Here is an 18566-nt window from a genome sequence, read left to right as displayed (position 1 = left end):
GGGGGTGAATTATTTAAAAGCCAGCCATAGGATGTTCTGTGTCACTCAGCAGCTGCAGCAAGCAAGCAACCAGTAAGCAGCGTCAAGGCAGCGGCAGCAGCAAGGCAGCAGCAAGCAAGACAGCAGGCAACAAGCAAGCCAGAAGCAGCAGCAGCAATCTAGCAGCAAGCAAGCAAGCAGCAGGGAGGCACCAAGCAGAAAGCAGTCAGCAAAGCAGGCAGTAAGCAAGCAAGCAAACAGCAGCAGCAAGCAAGGCGGCAGCAAGCAAACAACAGAAGCAGCAGCAAGCAGTCAGCAGCAGCACTGAGCCGGCAGTGAGCAGCAGCAGTGGATGTAGTTGTCAGAGCGGGGCTGGCACTCAGCCACTCTCCCTTTCCCATCATGCTGCTGGCTGTGAGTTGTTGCTGAGTCCGGACACGATCGGGATCGGGAGCAGGATCGGGAGCAGGAGCAGACTAGGGCTGTCCGTATTCCGGAGCTCCGGGACCAGCACCTTGCCCGCGGTGTGGGAGAGTTGAGAATGAACACCATCAGGCAGGTCCCAGCCAAGGTGCTGCACCGGCGCTCAGTGCACAGTCTGGAGGCAGAGAGGGAGCAGTTTGACAGGCAGCAGGTAAATGACACACAGCAATTACTGACCCCCCCCCCCCCCCCCGCATTCATTCCACAGCCTCTGCGTCCTTTCTCTGCAGATGACAACCCTCCTCATTTCACCGCCTGGTTTTAAAAACCCTCTTTTTTGTGTGTGTTTGATTTTTAATTGTATTTCTTTGCCCTGGGTATGTTTAAGCTGGGGTTAACCAGAGCCTCTTCCGGGATCTTGTCACAAGCCCAGGTAGCAGCTGATTTCATTTTCTCCCCAGGTGGATTTCCTCTGGAAATCCGAGCTGTCCACAGACACTGCTGCTGAGAGTCCAGAGCAATGGGCCAAAAGTGGGAGACAGCAGCGAGTGGACCAGATTCAGCGACCTGTTTATTCTGATCAATTTCCGTGAAGCTTGGAACATGGCGAGACAGCTTCTCCATTCCAGCCCCCCCCCCCCTCCCCCTCCCCCTGTATTTACATCTTTTATCAACTGCAAATATTGACCTGGACCAAGTTCCCAGAACCTGTCTGTTTTTTTTAAAATGCTCTGCTTGGATTCGAACCACCTTTAATGAAGGTGACACAGCCGGAACTGAAAGTAACCCCCTTTTCAAGGTCTTTTAAAAATGTTTCTATCTGTGAAATGGTCAGACACAGAAATAGGGCAAAGGTTTAACTCGAAATGCCGCCTTTCCCTTGCACCTCTGCAGTCCCACCCACTCTCCTTTAATTTAGTGTAATATCATAAAAGCCCCAGAGTGCAGAAGGAGGAGGTCACTCGGCCCATCAAGTCTGCTGTGACCCTCTGACAGAGCATCTTACCCCCTGCCCTATCCCCATTTACCCTGCTACACTTGGGACACTAATGGGACAATTTTAGCACGGCCAATCCACTTAAACTGCACATCTTTTGGACTGCGGGAGGAAACCGGAGCACCCGGAGGAAACCCACGCAGACACGGGGAAAATATGCAAACTCCACACTGACAGTCACCGGAGGCTGGAATTGAACCCGGGTCCCTGGCGCTGTGAGGCAATCACCATGCCACTCCATATGTTGCTGAACTGGGACGGAATTAATTTCAACAATGACCAATGTCCGGAGATTATCTCTATTTTCTTACTATGATGTGACAGATTACCAGGCATATTATTTTGTTTTTTATTTTAAAAAAAACTAAGTCCAACGTTGTCTCCCAGACCTTTCTTGTAAAAGTAACATATCCAATGCTAGCATGTGTTTCCCTAATAAAATAGCAAAAATTAACAGCAGGTGCATGAGGATTATTGCTGATATATTTTAAAATGAGGGCAGGAATGGCAGCCCAATACTAACAAACTGAAAATGTTACTTGGATTTGAACTGGCATTGATTTAATATTCAAGCTGTAAAGAACACTCAGCATAAGGAGGTTTTAAAATGTTACAACGGCCTCTTAAATGTCAAGGGCAAACTACTCTGATGCAATACTAGACGGTGTTTTAAAGAGAAACACAAGTATTTCTGCAGCCCTTGTTGCCCTAAAACAGCTAGCTGGAAGGAATTTGGGAAAACATGTCGAACCAGCTGCCGCAACAATCCGAATCCCCAAAAATACCCTGGCTGTAGTCAGAGGATATTTTCATAAAGTACTACACATCCATAAAATTCAAATAGGATAAATCATAAAGATTGGACATTTTACATCCAATGGCAAAAGTTTGATTCCTAATCTTTTTTATCATAAATTACGACAGACTGCCACATGTCTTCACCCACATGCCCCCGACCTCTAGTGTGTTGTTTTATTTTTTGCCAATTTTCTGCCCTGTTCCTGAGATTCTGATCTGTGGGTACCTGCAGCACCTGTTCTACTGTCTGTTGTTTATACATTGGAGCCGAGACTGGAGGCTTCATTAGTAACTGTTCAACTGTGGACAGCACAACTGAGCCGAAACTGTTCTCACACAATGAGCGTGAGCTTACGGCCTCGCTCGACCTAAGACCGAAAAGTCCTGCCCGAGATCAATAGAGCTTTCCATTGTCCGCCCCTCTCCCGCTCTGATTCCTGTGGCGGTAGAATTCCGGCGAATGTCTGTACCTGCAGATATTAGAGTCAGTGGATATCTATCAGGAATAGATCCCGAATGTCCTACAGGCACTGGTACCATTGCGCTGCCCTAACTGAGGATTTGTAAGGCTGAAGACCTGTAAGAGATAGGATAAAATAGCACAGATTGAGAATCAAACTTTTGCCCACTGGACATAAAATGTCCAATCTTTGTGATTTATCCTATTTGAATTTTATGGATGCGTAGGTTTGGAAAGGACTGTTCTCATTATTGTTTCCGAACTGATGGATTCATCCGAAATCTCCTAGTGTATGTAACTTGAGATAAGTGCAGGCTAATGGCACATAAGCTTTTATATGTGACCTTTTGGGCTCCCTAACACATAGGAAGCCCATGAAGACTGAAAGCGTGACACTTGCGCTTTGGGCCATAGGGTGTGATGACTTTAATCAGGCAATTGAGGTTGGCCTGCTTGAATATGAACCCATAAATGAGGTCCCTGATTGAAGCCTAATTGATGGTCCAATCAGGGAGCCCCATGCTCTGTACTTAAACAGGAGTGTCAGTTCCTCTGGCACTCCGGATGTAGACAGCACACTGAGAGCACACTGTATAGGGGTTGTTGGATCTTGTAAATAAAGGAATTTTGGTGAAGGGGTTTCCACCTCTGAGGACTTATTATATAAGGGAAGCTCAAATCTGAAGCATAAAGTATAATAACAAGGAGTGACCGAGAAAGATATCTATTACGATGACATCTAGCAGTATATAAAAATATATAGTATATGATGATGCAGGAGAATGCGCAGTACCTTTATAATGCCTATTTTTTCCAGTAGACTTGACCGGAATTGTGCAAATGCCTTTGTTAGTGGCTGGGACTTGACACTAATATCGTTGGTCTGATAATATAAAATGTAAATCAGGGTTTGTCACATAATCTGCTGTCATTTCCCTGTATTTTCTCCATGCATTAACCTTGTATTCAACATTGAAGGGGCGGCATGGTGGTACAGTGGTTAGCACTGCTTTCTCACAGCGCCAGGGTTCAATTCCGGCCTCGGGTCACTGTCTGTGTGGAGTTTGCACTCCCCATGTCTACGTGGGTTTCCTCCCACACTCCAAAGATTTGCAGGTTAGGTTGATTGGCCATGCTAAATTGATCCTAGTGTCAGGGGATTAGCAGGGTAAATATGTGCGGTAACAGGGCTGAATCAATAGACAACCAATGGGAAATATTCAGAAAAGTATTTGATATGATACAAAACTAATACATGTCCCGAAACGTGTGTAGTTATTTACCATGGTCAACAAATGAGGTAAGATACACAAGCTAAAAGACCCATGCACACAAGCACACAGGTAAAAACAGAAATCCAGTAGAAAGCTTGTAAAGGCAACAAAGGATAAAAAGCAGGCTATAGGCAGGATAAAAAGGGCATATGAATAAATTGGCAAGGGATATCACAGTTAACAGCAAAGGCTTTTATAGAACCATAGAAGAATTATAGAATCCCTACAGTGCAGAAGGAGGCCATGCGGCCCATCGAGCCTGCACCGACAACTATCCCATCCAGGCCCTATCCCCGTAACCCCATGTATTTACCCTGCTAATTCCCCGGACTCCTAAGAGTCAATTTAGCATGGCCAATCAATCTAAATCAATCTTTGGAGTGCGGGAGGAAACTGGAGCACCTGGAGGAAATCCAGGCAGACACGGAGAACATCCGAACTCCATACCCAAGGCTGGAATTGAACCCAGGTCCTTAGTGCTGTGAGACAGCAGTGCTAAACGCTGTGCCGCCCACATACGTGCATTACATGGAAGAGAGTAGTAAAGGGAAGTGTGTGCACATTAAAGATCTCCAACACCTGATGTCTTCCACGACAGAGTATTTAAAAAAATAGTTGAGGAAATTGCAGGTGCATTAGTCAGAGTTTTCCAAACCTCTTTAGGTTCAGAATTTGTGTCTTCGCACTGGAATATCGCACATGTCACTCCATTATTTAAAACGTGAGGGTGAGAGAAATCAATTAACTTCAGACCTGTCAGTTTAAGGTCAATTGTGGAGAAAGTTTTTATTTTCCTCATTCAAGGGATGTGGGCTTTGCTGCCTAGGACAGCACTTTGTCCCATCCCTAATTCCCCTTGAGAAGGTGGTGGTGATCTGCCTTCTTGAACCACTGCAGTCCCTGAGGTGTAGGTACAATTACAGTGCTGTTAGGAAAGGGATTCCAAGATTTTGACAGCAACAATGAAGGAACGGCAATATATTTCTAAGTCAGGAAGTGGTTTGGAGGGGAAATTCTCAGTGGTGGTGTTCCCATGGATCTGCTGTCCTTGTTCTTCTAGATGGAAGTGGTTGTAAGTTTAGCAGGTGCTGCCTAAGGAACATTGGTGAGTTCCTGCAGTGCATCTCGTAGATGGTACACAGTGCAGCCACTGTGCATTGGTGGCGGAGGGAGTGGATGTTTGTGGCTGGGGTACTAATCCAGCAGAATGCTTTGTCCTAGATGGTGTTGAGTTTCTTGAATATTGTTGGAGCTGCACCCATCCAGGCAAATGGAACATTTTCTGTTACATCCCTGACTTGTGCCTTGTAGAGGGGGGACAAGCATTAGGTTGTCAGGAGGTGACTTGCCACAGGGTTCCTAGCCTTTGACATGCTCTTGTAGCCAAAGTATTCATATGGTTAGTTACTGGATTGTATCATTGGACACAAGAGTGGTAAAGCACTTCAACAAATATTATCTGTGGGAAGAGTCAGCACTAATTTCTGAAGGTGACAATCATGTCTGAATACTGTAGTTTTTTTGCTGAGGAGATGGCTAGGGAAATCCTCAGGATGTTGTTTGTCTAAATGAACTTTATGAAGGCGCTTGATGCTCCAAACAAAATATTGAGAGTAGAAACAAGAGCATGTGAAATTGGAGGAGAACTTGTGGTGTGAGCTGGCAATTGATTGGGAACAGAGAGTAAGGATAAAATGTTGGTCCTTGAATTGTGACAAGTGGTGTTCCCCATGGTTGCATAGTTTAGCCTCAGTTTTCTTTTAACATAGACACTAATAACCTGGATGAAGGAATGTAGAATTCAACTCAAAATATACATAGAACATAGAACATAGAACATAGAACATTACAGCGCAGAACAGGCCCTTCGGCCCACGATGTTGCACCGACCAGTTAAAAAAAAAAAAAACTGTGACCCTCCAACCTAAACCAATTTCTTTTCGTCCATGAACCTATCTACGGATCTCTTAAACGCCCCCAAACTAGGCGCATTTACTACTGATGCTGGCAGGGCATTCCAATCCCTCACCACCCTCTGGGTAAAGAACCTACCCCTGACATCGGTTCTATAACTACCCCCCCTCAATTTAAAGCCATGCCCCCTCGTGCTGGATTTCTCCATCAGAGGAAAAAGGCTATCACTATCCACCCTATCTAAACCTCTAATCATCTTATATGTTTCAATAAGATCCCCTCTTAGCCGCCGCCTTTCCAGCGAAAACAATCCCAAATCCCTCAGCCTCTCCTCATAGGATCTCCCCTCCATACCAGGCAACATCCTGGTAAACCTCCTCTGCACCCTCTCCAAAGCCTCCACATCCTTCCTGTAATGTGGGGACCAGAACTGCACACAGTACTCCAAGTGCGGCCGCACCAGAGTTGTGTACAGTTGCAACATAACGCTACGACTCCTAAATTCAATCCCCCTACCAATAAACGCCAAGACACCATATGCCTTCTTAACAACCTTATCTACTTGATTCCCAACTTTCAGGGATCTATGCACACATACACCTAGATCCCTCTGCTCCTCCACACTATTCAAAGTCCTCCCGTTAGCCCTATACTCAACACATCTGTTATTCCTACCAAAGTGAATTACCTCACACTTCTCCGCATTAAACTCCATCCGCCACCTCTCGGCCCAACTTTGCAACCTGTCTAAGTCTTCCTGCAAACTACGACACCCTTCCTCACTGTCTACCACACCACCGACTTTGGTGTCATCAGCAAATTTGCTAATCCACCCAACTATACCCTCATCCAGATCATTAATAAATATTACAAACAGCAGTGGCCCCAAAACAGATCCCTGAGGTACACCACTTGTAACCGCACTCCATGATGAATATTTACTATCAACCACCACCCTCTGTTTCCTATCCGCTAGCCAATTCCTGATCCAATTTCCTAGATCACCCCCAATCCCATACATCTGCATTTTCTGCAGAAGCCTACCATGGTGAACCTTACAGATGACATAAAGTAAGAAGACCCAGACGTTATGTGGATGGGAACAGGAAATGACAAAAGAATGTTGCAGACTAAGTGGATAAAACTATGGCAGATGGAGTTCGATGTTGGAAAGTCTGAGGTTTCTCATTTTAGGAAAGAAGGAAAAATGGGCATTTTTTCTTAATGTGAGACCAGGAGATGGGGAGGCTCAAAGTGATTTAAATGTTCATGTCCACAGTTTACTAAAAGCTAGTGCACGAGTACAAAATCTCATTGCTTCTTGGCCTTTTAGTTAAGATGAAGCGTCAGAGCAAGCCCAAGATGGGATGCAATGCCTTATCTTGGGCGGTACAGTGGCACAGTGGTTAGCACTGCTACCTCACAGAGAGCACAGACCCGGGTTCAATTCTGGCGTTGGGTCACTGTCTGTGTGGGGTTTGCACATTCTCCCCGTGTCTGCGTGTGTTTCCTCTGGGTGCTCCAGTTTCCTCCCACAGTCCAAAGATGTGCAGTTTAGGTAGGTTGGCATGTTGAATTCTCCAGTAGTGTCCCAAGATGTAAAGGGGTGGGGGACTGTTGGGGTAAATACGTGGGGTTGCATGTATAGGGCCTGGGTGAGATGCTCTGTCAGAGAGTCAGTGCACACTCGATGGGCCGATTGGCCTCCTTCTGCACTGTAGGGATTCTATGATCTTGTCAGCTTGGATCTTGTTTGTCTCTCTCATGGGGAACCTTGAATTGGATTCAATTGGAATTTGAATTTGTTTTTCGGAGCAAGCAAGGAATAGATTTGGGTTTGCCTGGTCCAATCTGAGCATTGGCTTTGTAACTTTAAAGGTGGAGTAAAAAATTAAAACTAAAAATCTCATCAACGTAGCTAATGGAGTGTTGGCATTTATTTTGAAGAAAGAATTCAAAAATGATGTTCAAAGTTTATTAGTGTCATAAGTAGGCTTACATTAACACTGCAATGAAGTTACTGTGAAAATCCCCTAGTCACCACACTCTGGTGCCTGTTTGGGGTACACGGAGGGAGAATTTAGCATGACCAATGCACCTAACCAGCATGTCTTTCAGACTGTGGGAGGAAACCAGAGCACCCGGAGGAAAGCCCCGCAGACATGGGAAGAACGTGCAGACTCCGCACAGAGAGTGACCTAAGCCGGAAATCGAACCCGGGTCCCTGGCGCTGTGCTAACCACTGTGCCACCCAAAGTTTTGGGCACTGTAAATGAGGGGGGAAATATGATGGCCTTGGAAAGGGAACTAATGAGATTCACCAGAATCATACCAGGGCTTAAAAAGTTAATTTATGAAGACAGCATAATTTTGGCTTATGTTCCCTTGAGGTTTAGAAGGTTGAGGGATAATCAGACAAAAGGCTTTGATAGAGTAGATAGAGAGAAAACATGGGAAGGGGACATTACCTTAAAATTGGAGCACGGCCATTTAGGAGGGAAATTAGGAATTTTCTTTTCACAAGAAGGGTATTGGGAATGTGGACCTGTCTCATTGGTCCTGGATGTGGGTCATTTGAAATTTGAAAGAATAGGATCAATAGACCTTTGTTGGGATAGGTATCAAGTAACACAGAACAAACACCGGTAAATGGAGTTGAAGGACAGATCAACTATGATCTAATTGAATGTGGCTGAATGGGTTTCTCTTGTTCCTGTGTATCTATCAGCCCTCCCAAATAAGTAGATTTTTGAATTTGGTTTCATATAATGTGTTGTAGTCCTCCTCCCCATAACCCTCAGTATTATCAAACCTCGGTGTGGGCGATACATTTCGGGACCAATTCACCATCAAGCCCTTTTCTTGATTACAGTGTACATTTCAGGGTGAGCCTCACCCTTGTTTTTTACATTCGTGAAATAAATGGGGCCTGTGAGTAGAGACAAAAACAAAAGTTATCACAGGATCTGAATCTTGTAACTTGTGCAACTCGACCCTTGTAAACTGTTTTTCGCTCATGATATTTGACGAGAGAACTATGCTAAGGAAAGTATTCCTTCTTCCTGGGTGTGCTCTGAGGTTGATTTGATGTCATCCAGCACTTTAGGCATCAAGACAATTTGTGGGCAACAGCGTGATGTAATAAACCTTTCCGCTGATGAAACTCATGCGTGGGTTTTGATTTGCTTGTATGAATGGAAGTGTGTAAAGTAAAAGTAAAGTAAGATTTATTTATTAGTTACAAGTAAGGCTTACATTAACACTGCAATGAAGTTACAGTGAAATTCCCCCGGTCACCACATTCTGGCGCCTGTTCGGGTCAATGCACCTAACCAGCACGTCTTTCAGACTGTGGGAGGAAACAGGAGCACCCGGAGGAAGCCCACGCAGACACGGGGAGAACGTGCAAACTCTGCACAGACAGTGAGCCAAGCCGGGAATCGAACCCGGGTCCCTGGCGCTGTGAGGCAGCTGTGCTAACCACTGTGCCACCGTGTATCATTTCTCCAGAAGACATTATCCAGTTGTAACGCCTGTATATATTGATCCACCTGATTAGAAATGAGTTTTTGTGACTGGTTTTTCTAGCACGAAGGAAATTGGTTGAAATGATGGCACTCTCTAATTTCCATAACATCTGTATGAGGAAATGCCAGGACAGTCCTGTCAATACCTCAAAGCAGCTGCAAATTCTTCTGGGCTAAGAGTATTCATTTAAATCCCTTATTGAAGCTGACAGACTGGGATGGAAAACACGGTGTGTGGCGTGTTACTAGAGCAAGAGCTTGAAACAGTGTCCACACACTGAGAGAGAAAAGACCACACATTTTATCATTGTTGTCACTAGTATACTAATATAAATACATCACATTTCTTGCCTTGTTCAGATGGTTGGCTTCTGTGTGATTAAATCAGAAATAGAAATGTACAAGGAATTAGTCAAAAAGGATGTTGGGATTCATTTTACTGGCTGCCGTATATTATAAGTGTTCTAAACAGAATATGCCATGGTTATATCATCCATAAAGCTGCCTGCTCGGCTTCTGTTTATGTGTTCGTCAGATGCTGTTTGGAAAACCCAAACATCCTTTATTAACAGAAAACATGATCAATAGACAGCATGTTTTAGATGTACAGGTATCTCAGTGACTGCATAAATGCCTCATTGTAACATCACGAGACATTGATCAAAATGCATGGCCGCCATGTTCTCTTCTCCAGTACCTCATAGAATTATAGAATCCCTACAGTGCAGATGGAGGCCATTCGGCCCATTGGGCCTGCACCGACAACAATCTTCAGCAGAGTGGTGAATCTGTGGAACTCTTTGCCGCAGAAGGCTGTGGAGGCCAGGTCATTGAGTGTCTTTAAGACAGAGATAGATAGGTTTTTGATTAATAAGGGGACCAGGGGTTATGGGGAAAAGGCAGGAGAATGGGGATGAGAAAAATATCAGCCATGATTGAATGATGGAGCAGACTCGATGGGCCGAGTGGCCTAATTCTGCTCCTACGTCTTATGGGCTGATGGTCTAATCCCACCCAGGCCCTATCCCCATAACCCCATATATTTAACCTGCTAATTAAGGAGAATTCAGCATGGCCAATCCACCTAACCCGCATGTCTTTGAAGTGTAATAGATTTTGAATTTAAATTGATTTGCATTTCATTTGAAATTGTTTTATGTGATAAATCCAATATGCCTCTGGCTCTCACTCCATCGCTTACCCTGGCTGAGTGCACAGGCCTGAGTCTAACGTGGGGCCGCTTCAGTGTTCATTTGGCACTGAGATAATTATTTTGGTTTGTGCTCCATATCTAGTCTGTTATCATGTTCCATTCTTATACTTCAGTTTCTGTTTCCCTCGCCAAACTGATGTTGAAACCCTAAATGTGACTTAATAGGTGAGATTTTAACGGCCTTCCTCGTCCCGAAACTGTAAAATCCCGCCCGAGGTCAACGGACCATTCCATGTTCCGCCCCTCGCCCGGTCCGATTCCCATGGCTGGCAGGGCAGTAAGATTCTGGCCTATCACTTCAAAGGTGGCTTTTCTGAAATGTTCTTCTTTGTCAGAATTGGTACTTCAATCCGTCCTCCGTGACCTTCGGTGGACCCTGACTTGGTGGCCTGAATTCTTTCCCACAACAAGAGTTGTGCAAGCTCCTCCCTGTGACTCAGTAAATCAGCCTCTAAATTCACGAGTTTGCTTTTCCACTCCACCCTTGCCGAGCAATTTTCTCCCACCACCTCCCACTCTTCCGCATCAACAACAAAGGATGATCTTTTAATCACTAATCTCCTTTCCAGAAATATTGTCTTCTTGCTGCACCTGGTGGTGAACTAAGGCAGACTTTCATCTATTGCCATAGCTAGTAATTCCCGGAGCGGGTCACTGGTCTGTCGCCAGGGTCGCTTGGGGACACCAGTCCACATCACGCACGGCTGACCAACAATCCCTCCCGCTCTGACCACCAGCCATTGGTGCTTTTGGAAGGATTTGCAGGTTGAAGCACTCAACCTGTTTGACCGCGTTATGAATGCACCTTTCTTGGCCATCAAGTCCTGGGGTGGGACTTGAGTCCGAAGCTTCTGTCTCAGAGGCAGGGGACGCTGCCCACTGTGCCATAACACCCCCCCCCAGAAATATTCTACCTTCTTCAAACTGCTTTACCTTCCCTCCTTGCAATAAATGCCTCTCACAAAAATCTCTTTTACTTGTGCCCTTCCCTTCTCCTCCCCAATTACTCACTTTCCTCCTCATCTCCCACCTCTCAGCAAAGTTGTGTTGAAGTGTCCTTTCACAATGGGGTGAGATACAATGTTTGGCACAGTGGTTAGCACTGCTGCCTCACAGTGCCAGGGTCTCAGGTTCAATTCTGGCTTCGGGTCACTGACTGTGTGGAGTCTGCACGTTCTCCCCGTGTCTGCGTGGGTTTCCTCCGGGTGCACGGTTTCCTCCCACACTCCAAAAAAAGTGCTGGTTAGGTGCATTGGCCATGCTAAATTCTCCCTCAGTGTACCCAAACAGGCGGCGGAGTGTGGCGACTTGGGGATTTTCACAGTAACTTCATTGCAGTGTTAATGTAAGCCTACTTGTGACAATAATAAATAAACTTAGGTTAAACTTAGTTTGTGTCAGACTTGCATCCTGTTACGGGAGAAAAGTGTATCGTGTGTGAAATTCAGTCGGACCATGCTGGATCGAAGCTGTTGGTGTAGCATAACTGATTGTGCGTAATAATGCGATGGAAAACTTTGCCATTTGGTTTTTGAAGAACGGCCTATAACTCTGCGCAGGTCCCTGGAAAAGTCAATCCACTTTGATGCAAATAATGAATGTTGCTGTTTGATCGGTGCTCGTAAGTATACAATGAAATAGTTTATGGTTAGAGAGTGGGTGGATGACATTTTATTCTTTAACATCCTGTCAGAATTGCGGAGAAAGTAAAAGTAGATGGAAGGTGATAATTTTATGCTTATGCTATCTTTGCCTTTGAGGTTTGGAACACTAATTCTGAAACAAAACTAAAAGTGCTTGCATTTTCTTTAATTGATAAGAATGTTCTTTGACGTTTTTATGACTTTGCACCTCAATTCTTATACTGGATTTCTCCTCCCTCTTTCCTGAACATGCTTATTCCTTATTGTGATTCAGTTCTTTGGATGCCTTCAATATTTCACCCGAGTGACTTTTCTTTGAAATGATATGATGAGTGTCAGAATATATTTCCTTAATGGGGCTCAGAGTTTGCCGTGCTCATCCAGATCCTTTCATTCATTTTTTTTTGCCTCTAATCTGGCCTATTAGACCAACCATGGTGATCCCATGATTGCCCTGACAGGCAACTGCAGGTATGACCTACAATGGTGAAGTGATTTATGATTGGGGATGAATAAGGGGCCAGAATTAGGGGAGCACAGATATATTTTTCAGAGGGATGAAGGGTTTGCAGAAGATTACAGAGATAGTGTACAACAAGGTCACAGAGGGATTTGAAAGCAAGGATAAGCATTTTAAAATCAAGATGTTGCTTCGCTGGTAGCCAACCTAGATCACTGAGCGTGGGAGTGGTAAGGGAATGCTGCAAGCTAATATGGGCAGCAGAGTTTTGAATGACTTTACGTTTATGGTAGGTAGAGTGTGGGAGACTAGCTCGGAGTGCATTGGAATAGTCAAGTCTAGAGTAACAGATGCATGGATGAGGGTGTAGCCTGATGGGTATTCATAACGACACCAGCAAAGTAAAGACACCAGCAAACCCTGATGGTCAAAAGGGCAAACTTTGTCTCAGGCTAGGGACTGTGGGAGCAGCAAAGAACAGGATGTGCAGCTATGGAACAAACACGGGAAATTGATTAGACAGTGGCTGTTGTTATGTCTTGAACAGCAAGTGATTGAACACAAATCCCTGTGTGTTGTGTTCCTGAGAGAATTATGACCCCACAACAGAGGCACGACTTCCAATATTTGTGACCAAAAAGACAGTGATTGATTAGTACCTGTCCTTGGAGTACGTGAGTGGATGCATGATCAGTGCAGCAGCATCTCTATAAGGAGGAGACACACAGAGACCTGGAGGTAGCAGCAACCTCCAGCAGTAACCTGGGATCAACCACTGTTGACCCCGAGTCTGGGAATTGGACATGTCGGAACAAAACCTATCAGCAGGGAATCTGAACAGTGCGCCTCACCACAGGTCCAATTTGTGAGTGTGAAGTTTTGATACCTTTTGAATACTTGTGTGTAGAAAGGAGTCCGTCAAACTTTGTATATCATGAAGTAAGTCAGAGGTTAAAAAATACTTTGTGTATAACACAGTTTGATGCCTGGTGTAATTTTGTGGTAACTTTGTACAGTACAATAAAGGAGGTCTGTTGTATAACTAGAGAGTTTGAGGCCGGAATTTTACCAGCACTCCTTCCCGAGGCTTGTAAGATCGTGTCCTAGGCCAATGAATGCCATTCTGCGAGCCTCACCCGCCCCTATTCCAGGGCAGGCATGCCGGTAAAATCAGGGCTTGAGTGTCTATGTCCATGGCATCAGTTGTCCCGGGTGTGAGGGCAACCAGGGTTTCAGCAGCAGATGAACTGAGACAGGGCGAAGTTGGGAGATGTTACGGATGTGGAAGCAGGCGGTCTTAGTGACGACATGAATATGAAGTCGGAAGTTCATCTCGGGATCAAATGTGACAACCAAGGCTGGGAACAGATTAGCTGAATCTCAGAGTGTTGTCTGGCAGGGATGTAATGCTGCTGGAGTGCACCAGAGCGCCCATTCCAGCACCACCTATTTAAAGGCTTTGATATTCACTACTTGGTTGTTAACTCTCCTTTGCTGATTGGCCATGTGTTATATGCCCCACTGGACCTTTGTTTCCACTGATCTCAAATATCCCAGATAAAGGAATCATCAAGAACTCCTGTCACAATAGGAGCACATCTGACCCCAGAGCAGAGAGCTGTGTGTGTGCGTGAATCACACCTCGACTACAGCCACTTTCATACCAGATGTGAATGCGGTAAATGGAATCATTTCACGATAAATGCTGAATGTTTAGCACAGGAGTTTTATGGAGTGATGTGTGTGATTCTCTCATTTATGAGTTTGTACAAATTTGGGAAAAGACAAAGATTTAAAAGGTTTACAGGGAAATCATCTTCTTGTCTTGCTCTCACTCCCAAATAACGGCAAACTCAATAGATTCGTGAAGAGCCTAGAGATGGATAGTCAATGATAATCTCAACCAGAGAGACTCGCAATCACTATAAGACCATAAGACATTGGAGCAGATGTAGGCCATTTGACCCATCGAGTCTGCTCTGCCATTCGATTAAATCATGACTGATCTGATGTGATAATCCTCAACTCCACTTTCCTGCCTTAAAAATCTGTCTATCCCCGACTTGAACATACTTAACAACCCAGCGTCTACAGCGCTCTAAGGTAAAGAAGTTCATAGATTCACTACCTTCTGAGAGAAGAAATTCCTCCTCATCCCTGTCTTATATGGGTGACCCCGGACTCTGAGATTATATCCTCTGGTCCCAAACTCTCCCACAAAATGAAACAGCATCTCAGCATCTACTCAGTCAAGCCCCCTGAAAATCCTTTTTGTCTCAGTTAGGTCACCTCTCATTCTTCTAAACTCCAATGAGTACAGACCCAACCTTCTCAATCTCTCCTCATAATAAAATTCCTCCATACCCGGGATCAACCTGGTGAACCTTCTCTGGACTGCCTCCGATGCCAGTGTATCTTTCCTTAAATAAGGGGACCAGAACTGTTCACAGTATTCCAGGTATGGTCTATCTCATACCTTGTATAGTTTTAGCAAGAGTTCCTAATTTTTATATGCCTTTCCCTTTGAAATAAAGGTCAGCAGTCCATTTGCCTTCCCTGCTGAACTTGCATGCTAACTTTTTGTGACTGATGCCTTCAAATCTCTCTCTGCTGCAGCTTTCTGCAGTCTTTCTCAAGTTAAATAATTTAAAAATAATATTCAGCTCCTTTATTCTTCCTGCCAAAGTGCATAACTTCACATTTTCATACATTGCCCACTCACTTAACCTGACTAAATTTAACCTACTAATCCCCCCGAAATATATATATTCCTCTGTAGAATTGTTGTGTCATCCACACCACTTGCCTTCCCACCTATTTATGTCATTCGCAAACTTGGCAATAGTACATTCACTTTCCTTGTCCAAGTCATTAATATATATTGTAAATCATGGTGGCTCCAGCACTGATCCCTGTGGCATTCCACCAGTAAGAAGTCTCACAACACCAGGTTAAAGTCCAACAGGTTTATTTGGTAGCAAATACCATAAGCTTTCGGAGCACTGCTCCTTCGTCAGATGGAGTGGATATCTGCTCTCAAACAGTGCACAGACACAGAAATCAAGTTACAGAATACTAATTAGAATGCGTATCTCTACAGCCAGCCAGGTCTTAAAGGTACAGACAATGTGGGTGGAGGGAGCATTCAACACAGGTTAAAGAGATGTGTATTGTCTCCAGACAGAACAGCTAGTGAGATTCTACAAGCCCAGGAGGCAATTCTGGAGTCAATTCCAGGAGGCATTCCACCAGTTACAGGTCACCATCCTGAAAATGCCCTTCTTATCCCAGCTCTCTGTTTTCTATCAGTTAGCCGACCCTCTATCCATGTTAATATACTACCCCCAACACCATGGGCTGTTAACTTACTAAGTCTTTTGCACGGTACCTTATCGAACCGTCAGTGCAGGAAAGGGAACTTATTGTCCCTTGGCCCGAAAACAACAAGTTCCTAGAGATGGAGTTCAGACTGTATCGTAAGAGTTGACCGGAACTCATGGTGTAGCTGCGAATCCGGAGCCTGAGGAGGTTACGAGGTAGCAGAGGGAAGGCAGGGTCCAGAGTATCGGGTCTCAAACTGCAGCAACAATCCTCCTGAACAGCTCCCTTAGTGTAAAATAAATCCAGACCTTACAACTCCCTGTTACAACTTCTCATAAACAAGCATTTCAGGGTCTTTGAAGCTCAAGGTTCCTGGATCTAAAGCTGCATCGATATCCTCAAACGCCCTGCTGCATTTGTCTCCTGAACATGAATTCCTTGTCTGTGATGGCCTGAGCAGGTGAAACCCTTACAAACTGGAGGAAACAGCATCTATCTTCCGATTAGGCACTTTACAGTCTTCTGGACTTAACACTGAGTTCAATAACTTCAGAGCATGAACTCTATCCTCTACCTTCACCCCATTTCCTTTTATTCCATTTCATTATATTTATTTATTATCCTCATTTCTTCCATCTTTTCATTTTTCCACTTTAAAAAAAAAATCTCACTTCCCATCTTTTTCCCCTTCATGGTCTCCCCTCCCCCTCCCCACCCCACTAGGTGGCACAGTGGTTAGCACGGCTGCCTCACGGCGCCAGTGGCCCGGGTTTGATCCCCGGCTTGGGTCACTGTCTGCGCGGACTCTGCATGTTTTCTCTGTGTCTGCATGGGTTTCCTCCGGGTTCTCCGGTTTCCTCCCACAGTTCGAAAGACATGCTGGTTAGGTGCATTGGCCATGCTAAATTCTCCCTCAGTGTACCCGAACAGGCGTCAGAGTGTGGCATCTAGGGGATTTTCACAGTAACTTCATTGCAGTGTTAACATAAGCCTACACTAATAAATAAGTTAAACTATATCTAATGCCAACTGTTACATATTTCAGGTTGTTCTTTGACACGCTGCTTACTTTTGTTCTGCCAGTTACTCATTATGATCTAATGGCCGCTATCAGCACCTTTCTTAGCCTTGATCACCACCATTTACATTCCTTTTGTGTTTTTGTCTGTGGCATCTTTGTCAATTCCCTCTCCCCTCACCCGAACAGTGTAAATCTCATCCTATTTCTTATTGTCTTCAGTTCTGACAAATGGTCATCCCAACTCGAAACGTTGGCTCTATTCTCTCTCCACAGATGCTGTCAGACCTGCTGAGATTTTCCAGCATTTTCTGTTTTTGTTTCAGATTCCAGCATCCGCAGTCATTTGCAGTCTTGGGTAAAAATAGAGCCAGGTGAGGATGATCTGGCCCAGCTGGATAATAGTGGAGAGGCACTAGAGGAGGTGGATGGGGTGAATCATGTCAAAGACTGCAGATAGGTTGAGAAGGACGAGGAGGGAAAGTTTCACTTGGATGGTCAAAGGATGCCATTTGTGATAGAGTTCTGGAAAACCTGGAAATGATTTGGGAAGCAACAACACATTCACGGATCTTTGAGAGGAAAGGGAGGTTGGATATGCAACAGTAGTTTGCAAGTACAGTGGGGTCAAGGATTGGTTTCTTTGAGGAGAAGAGTGATAACAGCAGATTTAAAGGAGAGATGCGTTTCCAATATCGGCTAACATGGGGGCAAGAGGAAAGTTGGGTGTTCAGTAGTTTAGTTGGAATAGGATCGAGGGAACAGGAGGTGGGTCTCATGGACGAGATGAGCTCAGCGAGGGTATGAAGGGAATCTTTAAGTAAGTTTATTTATTAGTCAGAATTAAGGCTTACATTAACACTGCAATGAAGTTACTGTGAAATTCCCCTAGTCGCCACAGTCAGGCGGCTGTTCTGGTCAATGCACCCAACCAGCACGTCTTTCAGAATGTGGGAGGAAACCCACACAGACACGGGGAGAACGTGCAGACTCCATACAGACAGTGACTCAAGCTGGGAATTGAACCCGGGTCCCTGGCGCTGTGAAGCAAGCAGTGCTAACCACTGTGCCACCATGCCGCCCCAGATCTTGAGAAAGATGTGTGTTCAGGGCTAGGTCAAGGCGAGCAATAAAGGAAGTTTTGCCAGGTGAACGAGTGGAAGGGCAGGACTCAGCTGAGGCAAACCCATCAAATTTTCTTACTCTTAGTGACAAAGAATTCCATGAGCTCCTCACACTTGTTGGAGGGGACAGCGGGAGAGGCCCGGGTACAAGAGAAGGATATTGTAAATTGAAGTAAAACCATTGAATTCCATTTCAAGGAAATGGGCTGGTTCTTAACTGGTGGGAGTCGGTACAAATGAGAGTGTTGAGCTGAGCTAGGCTCAGTTGACAAACAGACTTGTACCCAAAGCCAGTCATTGAGAACAGGCAGGCTCTTCATGGAGTCTCAATCATAATTCAAAAATGCTACACACACCCTTATGTTGTGATTAGGAACACTCCATGCTCTGTTTTGTGATGAGCCTTATGCTTCAG

At 44.9% G+C, this 18566-nt stretch overlaps 1 protein-coding gene across 2 annotated transcripts in view; it reads left to right on the top strand.

Moving 5' to 3' along the window:
* Positions 1-383: 383 nt before the first annotated feature.
* LOC144502780 (huntingtin-interacting protein 1-related protein-like) overlaps positions 384-18566 on the top strand; it is a 180696-nt gene continuing 162513 nt past the window's right edge. For both annotated transcript variants that reach the window (XM_078227047.1, XM_078227046.1), the window contains exon 1: positions 384-613. In XM_078227047.1, the coding sequence (XP_078083173.1) occupies positions 521-613 (93 nt within the window). In that variant the 5' untranslated portion in view covers positions 384-520. The remainder of the gene's footprint in view (positions 614-18566) is intronic.

The sequence above is a fragment of the Mustelus asterias genome, chromosome 13 (genome assembly GCF_964213995.1).
Source record: "Mustelus asterias chromosome 13, sMusAst1.hap1.1, whole genome shotgun sequence".
NCBI classification, from domain to species: Eukaryota; Metazoa; Chordata; class Chondrichthyes; order Carcharhiniformes; family Triakidae; genus Mustelus; species Mustelus asterias.
This window is presented reverse-complemented; position numbering and strand designations above follow the sequence as displayed.